This window comes from Sylvia atricapilla, chromosome Z (genome assembly GCF_009819655.1).
Source record: "Sylvia atricapilla isolate bSylAtr1 chromosome Z, bSylAtr1.pri, whole genome shotgun sequence".
In the NCBI taxonomy this organism is placed as follows: Eukaryota; Metazoa; Chordata; class Aves; order Passeriformes; family Sylviidae; genus Sylvia; species Sylvia atricapilla.
The window spans coordinates 26,691,094-26,704,213 of record NC_089174.1 but is presented as its reverse complement, the minus strand read 5'-3'; the positions used below and the strand labels follow the sequence as shown (position 1 = coordinate 26,704,213).

General features: G+C 38.2%; 1 protein-coding gene across 1 annotated transcript; it reads left to right on the top strand.

Moving 5' to 3' along the window:
- The first annotated feature begins 1,310 nt into the window (after positions 1 to 1,310).
- On the top strand, positions 1,311 to 12,717 carry ZNF475 (zinc finger protein 475). Its single transcript, XM_066339549.1, is given in 3 exon segments — positions 1,311 to 2,003; positions 9,176 to 9,356; positions 12,566 to 12,717. Coding segments are annotated over 3 exon segments (1,026 nt in total).
- The last annotated feature ends 403 nt before the right edge of the window (positions 12,718 to 13,120 follow it).

Below are 13,120 nucleotides of genomic sequence, written 5' to 3'. Positions count from 1 at the left end.
CAACCAGTGTGGATATATTTGTGTGTTAGGAACCCCCTACAAGTTTGGAAGTATTGAGATCAAATCTGGAATATTCAGTAAGAGCAAGATGGCTTTAGCTAGATATTTCTTCTCTTACAGATAAAGTAGACTGTCCTTGGCAATTACCTATCTATTCAATGTGCTAGTTTGGTTTTTTACTTTTCCATGCAGTTAAAACAGTAGACTCTGCTATACATGTGTATGGTCTGAATTATGTTTTCTAATCCTTGGAGGACCAGCACAAAATGTTTTAAGAAATGAACATTAAGGGATGAAGCACAAATTTATCTGTTTACAGGAGTAGACTGGGCATTGAAAAACTGAAATATATTTAGTGCTGTCTGGAGACTAAACAAATACAGTGCCCTTTCTCTCTCATCTAGCATGTGCTTCAGCTCCCAGAGCACCTCAGTAAGCCTTATTAAAAAATTGTGCGCCATTTCATTAATAACACTTTTGTCCTGGGAGAATCAAGACTGGTTAGGGATTGAGACACCACATCAGAAGGGCTGAATTAAGGTGCTAATAATAATAAGTGCTAATAATCTCTTTCAACGAATAGACTGACTGGGAACACTTTTTTTTCTGACTGTCCCTTTGTAGATTGGACATTGACAGCTCTCTACTGAGGGACTTTTTCTTATGTATCTGGAGACAGAAAAATGATGTTTAAGTATCAACTTCAAAGGCTTATAAACTGAAGACTGCCAGAAATACCAGTTCGATCAGTAACTGAAAATAAAGCATATTGGTTATACACTAAACCACTTACATGTCCTCAGCTTCAGTTTGTGCAAACCCATTTTCTTTCACGTCCTTCATGATTTTACTTCCTCTTGGGCTAGAAGTTCAGATTTGCATTGTTTAGCTGATCACTATGGATAAGAATATGTGATTCTTATTTATTTGATTTATTTATCTGCTATTTAAAATTTGATTTTTTTATTTGATTTATTTATCTGCTATTTAAAAATATAACACATTAGTAAGGTTAATTGTGCCTTTTGATAAACAGGTGGTTGGCAACCTTAACTAGAGAGAACACATTAATTTATACTAATTTCATTTGTTTCAGGGCCATGTAAGAGCAAAAGACAAAAGGAAAACACACAGAAACCCCCTTTCTCTACCGAAACATCCATTAGGTTCAGTGTTCCAGCTTTGAAGTCCCTAATATATTTTGGCCCATGAAAATGGATTAAGAAGATGTAAATCATTCTGAATAACAGACTTTGCCAAGCTCTTTATGCGTAGGAGAGAGAGGAGTTTCCTGAAATGTGATACCCTTAATGGAAACAAATGTCAAGAATAAGAGTGTGAACAAAACTTCTTGTAGTATTCTATCTAGTGGTGAGGAAGCCACTATTAGTATCTCTAGCACCTTGCCTTTAGGGCAGGTTTCACCATCTAATGTGCCAGATCTTCCCAGAATTTTTCCCAAAGTAGTACATCTAGAAACTGAATCCCAGCAAAGGTGACCAGGCACTGCAATCGTATCACAACAGTCACATTCTTCAGACATGTCTCAAGCACCCTTCACAAGAAGACCTGCCCTCAAGGTATGCTATATCTGTGGCAGAGAATTTGGGTCACATTCTATTGCTATACATGAACCTAAGTGCCTAGAGAAGTGGCGTATTGAAAACAATCAGCTACCAAAGCGCCTTAGAAGGCCAGAGCCCAAGAAACCTGAGATCCTTACTGGTAGTGGCTCCTACACACTTGCCGATGAAAATGAAGCCGCTTATTATAGTGCTCAAGCCCAGCTTGTGCCCTGTAGAAACTGTGGCCGAACCTTTTTTCCTGACCGTCTCCCTGTGCATGAAAGGTGTTGCAAAGGAGGCAGCAGCGCTGCAAGGCTGCCAAGCACTGCTGCGAGTAAATCTGGTAAAGCACCAAGACCTGGAACTGGCTCAGGAAGTGGTGAAGCATCTAAGGCCCATCAAGGAACAAGCAGAGCTGCACCACCTGCATCAGACCAGGTAAATTGCTAAGCATGTGCTGTATGGAAGGGTGTAGATGAATCTTGATGCTTGGCATTCTGGTGGAGACTGGCTTGCCATCCAAATTTAAAATCACTTTTCTTCAGAGGAACCTTTTAGCTCCATGCAAATGTTTCTCTGCTAAATAGAGGATAAAGAAAAGGGAAATACTGGGAAGGGAATAAGGGAAACTATTTATTCCTATTTATTTTGATTTTTCTTTTGAATGAGAGTAGTTGGGTTCTTTGTTATCCTTTAACAGTTATATCCCCAAGAGGGACAATTGTTTGATATAGTTCCCTAGGAGATTCTGTTAAGCAGCTTAGGCAAGGTTTGGATATCATATGTTTTAGGAGATGTTAGGTATTTTTATGTAGTTAACATGAAATGCAATGTTTCATTGTCCTGCAAGCATCCAGCACTTCAAAACATGATTTTCATATTTTACTGTTATTCTTAACCTTGGCATGCAATATGAGTTTATTGAGGACTGCGTGTTCAAAGGCAGCAGTTCTGGGTATAACAACAACAAAATAAATAAGACTGCACATTTTTTTCCACTGAATTTGATTCAGGATCCAAGAATAAAGAAGCTGATTCACATTATCCAAAAGCTACACAGAGTTTTGGAAAATGGGATATTTTTTTCTGCATTTGTTTCTGCAGAAGCTGTCTTTTAGCCAGGAGTTTTGTAAGATAGATGTCTAAATTTAGGCCCAGTGTCCAAATTAAATAATTAAATGGCCTTTTTTTTTTTTTTTTTTTTTTTCAAATGCAAGTTGGAATCCTGATTGCCTACATTACTTTTGAAAATGGGATTTAGCTCTCTGTTGCCAAAGGAATGCAGTGCTATGCAGAGCGTTTCTTAAGATGCTTTAGAAGTCAAAATATGTACCATGTTGGTTTACCAGCTGCTGAGTAAAATGAAGATAATAGCATTACCCCAGCTCAAATGAGATTAAAGACTTCATGAGACCTTTTTTATTTTGCCCTATGAGGCCACTAATTATATATTTTGGCAAATAAAAGGTCACTTCTCAGGTCTTTTATCAGCAAATTTTGCGTAATCCACAGGCAGTTCAAAGTGCTGCACAGCTGCATTTATAGATGTAGGAAAAGTGGTGCTGTTTACACTATACTGTGCCCTTTCCCTAAGAACTGTCATTGCTCTAGAGGTGACTTCAGTGAAAGGCATGGGTGTGAAGCAGAGAGTTTAATCTATCACACATAATTCTGTAGATTAAAAGAAGGTGAGGGCGATTTTCTATGGTTATGATACCATTAAAAAAACCAACACAACAGTTTAGAGTGTGGTTTGGCAATGACAGTGACTGTAAAAAATGTTACCCTTTTGCACAACGTATCTGTTCCCTATGTGCATTTGCTCACATCTGCTGACTTGTTGAACAACAATATTACCACTTCTGTGAACTCTGCAGAGCCAAAATGAAATCTGCTCAAATATGTTCTTCCTTCTGTGTGAAAAACAGGTTTCCTCTTTTACTTCCAAGCAGTTACAGTTCGTCAGTTGCAGCAGAGCTAATGAGGCTGTACAGCTTCCAGTTTGTAATTGACTTGGAGGGTCTTTATTATTAACAATGACTTTCAAGAAAGGATGATGGATTTTACCTCTCTGAGGTCTATTACTGTACTTTTTTAGAGCTGTTCTTTAGTACAGAGTTGTGCATTTAAGACAGAGATGGGATGGGAAGATTGAAAGAAATATCCTCTGATCTAAGGGCTTCTTTAGGGCTCACAGACAGCTTAGAAGAAGTTGTCAAAGAAAGCCACTTTCCTGTAGGTTTAAATTCTCTGTGAGAGGATCTTAATTTCCAGTGGAACATTTTGAAAGGCCCACACATTGAAGGGTGTGGAAAAGCCCAAAGCTTATGCAGTAATTACAGATTGGTTATGAACAGGGACAAGGTCTGTGTCTCTAGTGCTAAAGTCTTCCTCTTTTTCCAGCATATGGTTTTAATTTTGCTCACCTTACCTGCTACTCAGCTACTTAACAATTCTGTTAAGAAATGGTGCTTCACTAGTGGCAGAGTGAAATGGGTACTGTTTTGGTCCTGGCTGGAAAGCATTTGGAGCAGTCCCTGCCTCATCTAACAGACTTACTCACCGTGACAGTGAATTATTTAAGTACCTGCTTGAAGTCCTGATTCAGCAGAACATCAGAGGAAAGCAGTAACTGAAAAAAAAAAAAAAAAAATTCCATCCAGCCCTTATGTAAGTGTATTTAAGAGTAATGCTACTGTCAAATAAATTTAAGCAATGAAAGATGCCCTAAATGAAAAAGCTGGATTTTCCACATTTTCAAAATAAAGTTTTGGCTGATTTAGTGGTACACCATGTGAAGTGCATTTTAACTTTACAACTGCAAGCCCTTCACCGTCTATGCCTCTGCCTGTATGCTCTGGAATTCTCTCCCCTTTAGCAAGTGTGGCATCAACTAGGCCAGTATCATCAATGACAAACTGTTTCTCAGTTTTGCTTTAAATGTCTTTAGAGGTGGAGACTGAACAGCTTCTGTAAGCTATCTCTTCCAGTACCTGTTCTTGCTCTCAGAATCAATGAACACGTTTGAGTTAATCATGTCAGGCTGTGTAAAACAACAGTCTTTGCTTAGACACTCTCAAGGGTCACATCAGCTCAGAAATTCTGCTGTGAATTCTACTGTGATACCCCAAACAACGGAAGTGGCGTCTGCAGCTACTGAAACTCAGACTTGCACTGAAATAGAGTCTGCGCTCTATTTTTTCATAGATAAAAATGTGTGATAAATGTAAGTGAGCATCAATAACTTGCTGTGTGTATATGAGTTATGGGATTTTTGACAATAGATAAAACGCTGATCTTAAAGGCCTATTAGATGGTGCTGCCATCTGCTGTTTTCTTCTTATCTGGTTTACTACCCATAAAGATTTCACTGATCTTCCTTTGCTGAATTGTAATGCATTTTAACACAGAGTAAGTCTTGAAAATTTGTGTAGCAAGAACTTTGATGTTATATTTTGCTCTGCTATAAAGTCATTTAGCATCTTGGTAAAGGGAAAACTTCTTCAGGTATAGTATAGTTCTACTGAAGGTGGAAAGTCAACTATGAGCTTTTTTTGCCTTATTGCAGTGGTTTTCAACACCTTCCTAGGAGAATACTGACAAGTAAATTGGCAAATATAGAAAGTTAGATGAGAATGGACAGTGAATGGATGGTTTGAATGAAACTTACTGAATGTTTTCATTGGGAATGACTGGGCTCCCGTCCTTTACTTGTACATGGATGCCATATTCATTGTACTGACTTACTCAATTTAAAAAAGAAAGCACATGGGATATTTCATGCTCCAGTGGAGTAATATTTTTAATTATATGCATCATCTTGCAGAATCACCTTGCTGTTCAAGGAAATTTCCTACACAGGCATATGATCCTAACATGGGTGCTATTGTGTCTGTTTTAAAGATTCAGTAGGCTGTGAAGTGCACCTTTGGATAGTCATGAGAACCATGCTATACCTTGTCCATGATCCTTATAAGCAAAATGCCTTTTACTTGGCAGAGAGGAATGTATGGGAAGGGCTGCTTTCATAAAATGCTGCTCCTAAGTGCTTGTACCAATCTCTTCCTGCCTCTAATCCGTGGGCAATTCAAGTCTATGAGAAGAGCTCCATCCTAGAGCAGGATGCCCCCCCTTTTCCCGCTAAAATACAGGGATAATTAAACAAATAAGAAGAGCAGAGCTGTATGCAGTACTGGATGATAAATATTTATGTAGGAGAGTTTGGGATTCAGTCTTATTGTGTGTACTTCAGAAGAAATAAAAAGCTTTGTGCAGTATGGAAGGATTTGACCTCATGTAACACTATAACAGCAGCCTGGGGCTAACCTTAAGTAATGTCAGGTCTATTGAAAATACATAGTTGCATAGCCCTCTGAGCTAAATAACTTCATTCATAGTCACGCAGACATACTTAGCAGTCTTGGAGTAAAAAAGAAAATACTGAGAGACCAGAGGAAAGCCTAACTACACTGTTAGGTATTTTTATAATAACACATATCCTCAGGAACAGACCTTCCCTACAACCCTTTTTGAAAGTTAAAAACAAAGCAGTGAACAGACAGCCTAGCCACTGGCCTGTGAGTAGTTTGGGTTGGAAAATTGTGGTGTTTCCAAAAATAGTTTAGTTTTAAACTGCAGGCCTCCAGATGTGACATTTGGGATAGGCACACTGAAAATAAAACGTAATGAAGGGTAAATATCATCAGCTGTAGAAATTCCAAGTAAAGCTTATCATATCTTGGATTCCACAGTTAAAAAAAGAAAATTCTGTTATTACCAATTGTTAGGCTAATCGCTTTCAGGTTTTAAACATGTGTACAGAGAAGAATTTGTGCATATAATTGTATGTGTTGTGATGGGTCAATCTCAGTATTTTTCTGGAATAAAAACAATTCTATCCCAAGAGTGACCTGATTCCTTTTAATTAATTCTGTTTTCTCCTGTTGTTTTTGTACTATTTTGAGATGTGGAAATTGCAAAAGACAGACAATTTTACTTGAAAAGATTTCTGCATTTGTACTAAGACCTGCGGCGGTGCCTGTGTCGTCTGTCCAGCCAGCCCTGGCACAACAGCAACACAGTGGTACTTGGCTTATCAGGAGGGCAGCGTGGCTATGGCAAAGGAAATGAAAGGAGGGACTCTCCAGTGGTGTATCCAATCGAGTTTATTGGAGGCTCCAGACATAGAGTCCTCACCTCGGGACACCAGCCTCAGAGAGACCAAGAACCCCTCTGTGCTGTAACATTTAACAGGGGGTGTAACATAGGGGAGGGTTCAGTCAGGGACCAATGGGATACAGTAAGGGTGTGGCTCTTAACATAATAGACATGTGCAACAACCATACAGAACACAATAGGAGGGGAAGCCTGGATCCTGCCCAATCACTCGACGCCTTCCCTGGAACTTTCTGGACGCAGGGAGAGGCCCCAGAATGACAGACAGGACCAGGAGGTTATATAACCAATGATTGACATAAAGCCGAACATGGGGTAAACCATACAAGGAGAAACATAGGGGGTTACAGAACGAACCATTACGGTAAAATCTTATTGAACAAATCATATACAGAAACATGAACAAAATACACCACCACATCAACCTCTTTTTCTTTTTTCTGTTTGTATATGAAGAGTCCTTACAAACTGAATTGTCAAATGGCTCTTTGCTAGTTCACAGCCAATAAGTAACTATTCATTTAGATGAATAACAGTAACCTAGCTAATCAGAACTAGTGAAAGTGTGTTTTCAGTGATTTTACACCTAGCATTCTTTTAAGAAACCATTTCTAAAACGGTATGACCATATGCACAGCAGGAATGCACACTAAAAACAGTTCTCTGGCTTCAGGAGTTTAGATTGTAGTATCCTTATCTAAAGCTCTCCAGAGCCTACAAATAAACTTACAGTGTCTTCAGAAGACTTTGTATTTGTACACAGTCTTACTTCAAAATCAGGCAAGTTCTAGCTCACGACTTGAAAAGAAATAGGTGAAATCTGATAATAAAATATTATAAGGTGTTTTTAAAACAGCTGTTGCTGTATTCTCCTAAAAATAGGAGAAGGCTATATTTTTAGATATATTAGAAAATATGCTTGTATAAAATACTATGTTATCAAAGATAGCAAGGAAATTCCATTTGAAAGTCAAGAGGATGAAAATGTCCTTGGAAAGCCCATCTTTTGGATGTTATATTTCAAGACACTGTGAGAATTTTTCCAGATGAAGTCCAACTTTTCCCAGAAAAAATACACTTTATAGAGTAGTATTTCTTTCATGTAAGTGAGATTACATGTGTGATTCAGGAAGGCAATCTTATGCAGATTGTTCACTAATGACATTTTCAGGCTGTAACCTAAATACGAGAAGAGCTGCCCAGAATTTTGTAAACACATTGATGGGCTGACAGAAAGAGTCATAAATACGGGAACAGGTTATGCTTTGTTTTACACAGCAGCAGAGGAAAAAATGAAACCCCCACCACACTTGTTTGAGTGAGAAGAGTTTCCCATATTTGGTCTGGTATGGCTGTCTAACTTGAGGAGGGCAGGGAATAGCTCATCTCTTACTGGTACTCTGCAGTCAGAAGTGTAGGAAGTGCTGGCAGTTGTGACATCCATCTGTGTGCCTCAAAGTTCTTCTCTACAGCATGTTTTTATCCTACTTCCTGGAGAAAGGCTGGTACTGACACCACGCCTAGCCCAAGACGTGCCTAAGGACACAGCTGAGTCCATAATCTGCAATACCATGGTAATTATACATTTTTCAGCCTTAGATTATGTCTCTGTGAGGTTTGGGGTTGAGGAGTCTTTTTCTTCTGTTGTTGAACAGTTTTTCTCTGAGAACAAAAGCACATATTCAGTGTGGAAACAATGACTTGCTTAGAGTCCAGTTCTGCCCTTGCTGCAGTCACTGGCAGAGTTCACACCAAGGAACTTTGGGATAAACAAACAACAGTTCCTATTTTACCCTTCATCCTGAAATATCTTGGATTGGTTTTAATCTTTGAAGGCCAAGAATTCCACCAACTAACTGATTTGTGGCAAAAGTAGGGTAAAGAATCACATCTCCTCTTGGGAGAACTGCCCTCACTGTCTAGCTTAAGAGAGATACTAAGACTGTACACAGCACTTCAAGATTTGTTCTGATGGAAGATGCAATCTTTCTATTACTGTACTGTACTGTTGCTGCTTTCCATTTTACTTCTGCTTGGTAAGTAAATGGCTTCAACCATTTGAGGTGGATGCTGCATTGCAGCCTGAGGGAACAGAGGTGTTGTTTATGCATGTGAAGACTTAGCATTTTCATGAATTTGAAAGTATGAAAATAAAAGAGGAAACTTAACACAACTAAGTATTGATTAATCATACACATGAATTTTCAGCCCAGCATCTGCAAAAGAAACCTGCCTGTTCCAGGTGCCCAGTTAATGAGACAATATCTCTTACAAGCCTCAGGCCTGATTCCAAACAAAACCAGACTGAAATAAACAGTTACACAGATTTCAGAGATAGCAGGTTCCTTATCTACATGATTGCTTTCATACAAAGTCATTCTGATTCAAAATTAATATTGAAAATAATATTTCTTCTTCTTCACCATTATTTGCAGGCAAAAGAGGTAAGACGGCCACCAACAGTGATTTGCTACATATGTGGCCGTGAGTATGGAACAAAATCTATCAGTATACATGAGCCACAATGCCTGAAAAAATGGCACCAGGAGAATGACAACCTCCCCAAGCACTTGAGAAGGCCAGAACCCAAAAAGCCTGAAGTCAGAACCATACAAGGTAGGCTACAGACCAAATTAAGAGAGATGAGCAAAAAATGGAAGGAATTAAAAAAGTATTTTGAAGCAATAGGTAAGCAGTTTCCAGGTACTTTTTTCTGCAGTTTACTTTCAAGACCTTGTTTTAAGATTTCCTTCTGTGAAGCAGAAGGAAATCTTAAAACAAGGTCTTGAAAGTAAAAGTAATCATTATCTATGGAACAAGCCTCCTGGGACAATCCCCTCTAAATGCCAATGTGTCCTGAATCAAAACACAAATAGATTAGCAATCTGCTTCACAGCTACATTACTACTTTTTGACTTCTTTTCATGCTGTAGACAGTCATATCTTAAAACAAGCAAAAACATACAACAATAGCATGCAGACATGACAGAGCATCATTAAAATAAAATATGCCCAGACAACATAGGTGTAGATACTTCAGCCAGATTCTTCTACAGTCAACAGCCCTTAGATGTTATTGACCCCTTCTAATTTACAAGTCTGAGAAGCTTTCACTATGAGACAGTGTAATATAAACACAGTGGAGAAAAAATATATATAGTACAAAATAGACAATTTATATTTGCCAGTTTTACATGTTTGTGCTGTGGGTTCTGTTTTCTAAGATTCCACTTGAAATCAATGAACACTGAAGATCCCCAGCACCCACAGAGATAGGCTGTCATATCCCAAGATCATATGTTCACTGTAGGATGAAAAGGAATTACAGTTCATGCTTTGCCTGGAAGCTGTTCTCAAGACTTCCCTATTCCCACATAAAGTTATTTCACCTTTCCTGCTTGATGCTTTCCCTGTCCCTGTCAGCTGGTCTGATCTCCTTTGGGCCAAGTTTGGACCACTTTCTCACAGTCATTTAATTCACACACACTTTTTTTTATATTCCCCACAATTTCCCTCAGCTTCCCATAATGTCTGGAAAAGTAGACAAAGTCTCCTACAACTCACTTGAGAAAGAGTCATACACTAGATCAGTTTACAGCAGTACAAAGAAATATGTCCTCAGAAGACATGCAGGATCACTGAGAACACTAACCAGATGTTCAAAATAATAATCAAACTTCAAAAAATATAAAAATTGGAACTTGGTTAACAGATGCCAAGTGGCATAGTTGAATCTCCAGTAAAAGCTGTGTTCAAAAGACATCTTCATTGTATTTGCTTTTTTAGATGTTAAGCACTTTTAATTACTACACACTGTGTGGTAAAACAGATGGAGGAAATGAGAATTACATGTGAAAGAGAAGGATGCAAAAGGCAAATCAGGTTATTTTGAAATGCACTATTCTTATTTTGAAGGAGTGGAAACAGAAAGACAGCCACTCTTTGAGAAAACAATCTAGCAGAAGGCTCCCAGATATGAATCAGAAAGTTGTCTCATTTAGTCAATGAGTCATATCAGGCGCCTTGCATCTCCTGTGAGGTGTTGTGTGTCCACAGTTCCTCTGGGGATACTGACCTGCTTCCAGCATCTGTCCCTAAATGCCTGCTGATGCAAGCCTGATCACTTCTGTTGCTTGAGCTAAAATTGTTGTTCCCCCTGCAGCTGCCTCCTACTCTTGGCCTTGAGAAAAGAATCTCAGTGTTGTTCTTTTTCTATAAGACTTACTCTTGATCATGTTGTAAATGCTATAACTGACCTTCAGACCACATGCATGTACTGCATGTCTCACAGTTTCTCAGCTCAGGGGGGAGGGATTACCCCTGTTGTTGAATTAAATAGACAATGTTCAAAAAAAGCTCAGAAATATTAACTGCTTACATAAAACCTTTTATAACTTACATAAATCTTTTTCTGAAAACTCAAGTGTCACAGGAAGACAACCGCTGCCCTCATTACACAGTGTTTTGTTTGTGGAATGCCTAACACATGCCTGCAAGGAGAAAGTCATCTCTCTTTCTCCCTCTCCTTTTTTTTTTTTTTTTTAATATTCCATAAACTTTCCAAAGTACAGAAAATACACATTCATTTCCTGCAAGCAAAGGGGATATTTGTCTCAGCCAAGAAAAGAAACACTACTTGGTTGCTCTTCTAACAAAAAGAACATTAGGAACAGGCATATTAAGAGATCTAAGGCTTATTGTGGTTATGTGAATCGTTGGATATGAATCATATTAAAATTGTATGGGCGTTTAATGAAGAGCTCTATCACGTGCCAATGACAGAAACCATGGAATATTTTTAAATACACAAATCCTTTTCTTTTAAAAATTCTCCACTGCTAACTGTTCAAAGAAAAAAAACAGATTTTGAAATCTTTTTCTATATTGTCATACCAAATAAGAAGGGTGAAGCAAATATGTCTTCAATTTGAGCCCTGTGGATTTTTTTGTGCATGCAGTTCAAATGAAAATCCTTAAGATCTAAATCCAGGTATTAAGCAACCTGCCTGGCCTTTTTGCAAATCAGTTTGAAACAACACTGTGTGAAAATTTACTTCAGAAGGAAAGTCCATTTCAAGATGAATGTAAACAAGATTTTCTTTTTTTTTTACCCAAATTAAATCTTGAAAACACATCTGAGTGTTTGAAGAATGCTCTTGAGTTTTCAGAGCAGTCATTCTTCCCACAGTGGAAAATAACTGAGAGGAAGGCTGGATTAGTGTTTATATGACAATAGATCCATCAGTGCAATGACCTCACAGGAAGTTGTGGCTTAAAATTACTGTAGGTTTTGTCTATAAGGTTTTAGGCTTGTCTAAGATCTACTCCACTTTTTAGTGTAACTTACATGGACTCTAACAGGAAGAAAATTTGGCTCCTTGTCCAGAGCAGTACAAAGGGCATATTCTCAAGTACGATACACTCCCATCAATAGCCATGGTCAGATAACACATGCTTGTTAAACAGAGCTTGAAGCAAAGCCAAAAAGTGAATTTGCTGATAATAGTATGTATGCAAATATGTTAATAATTAGCTGAGAATGCAGATCATAACACACAGCATGATGTTTTTTCTATACTCTCATACAATACAAAATGATTCTGTTTGAAGTTAATTTAATTCAACCCCTGGGACAAAAAACAGAGTCTTTTTAATATATTTTTTACTCTTTTGCTTCTTTCTTTTCTTTTTCATTTGCAAAAGCAATATGGTTTGGTTAAACTGAAAGGCTCAGTCAACAGGTATTTCCTGAAAATATTTTCCATGAAGAGTTGAGTGTGGGTCTCCAGAATGAAAGCTGATACTTTCTTTTTCTAATTTTCCAGCCAAAGGTTTCTATGATCTTGATGCTTTAAATGAGGCTGCCTGGACCAGTGCCCAAAGCCGGCTAGTTCCATGTGATGTTTGTGGGCGTACTTTTCTCCCAGACAGACTGATCGTCCACCAGAGGTCCTGTAAACTGAAAACTGCAAACTGAAGTAGATGTAGCACACATGCATATGAATCCATGTCTGCTCACAGATACACAGACTCACACACATTCATCCCAAGCTAAAAAGAGAGTGTATGTGTGTGTACACATGTGAGTACACACATGTGCACTCGTCCTTTCAGACAAACCATGAGAGAAATAAAATTCATCTGGAGAGACATGGTCACCAAAACTTTATTGTGTAATGGTGATATGTGTTCCAAAAATCTCCAGAGTAAAAATCAGCAGTTGCTACTAAAGTGTAAAGTCAAATACAGAAAATTAGTTCTTGGAAAATTTTGCTTCTCCTCTTTCAAAGACTCTCTGATGAGGACTTTTAGCCAAACTTGACTAATCAGAGAGACCAAGTAGCTCCTTTATTTTTGTTAATTTTTTTTTGGGTTTTCCT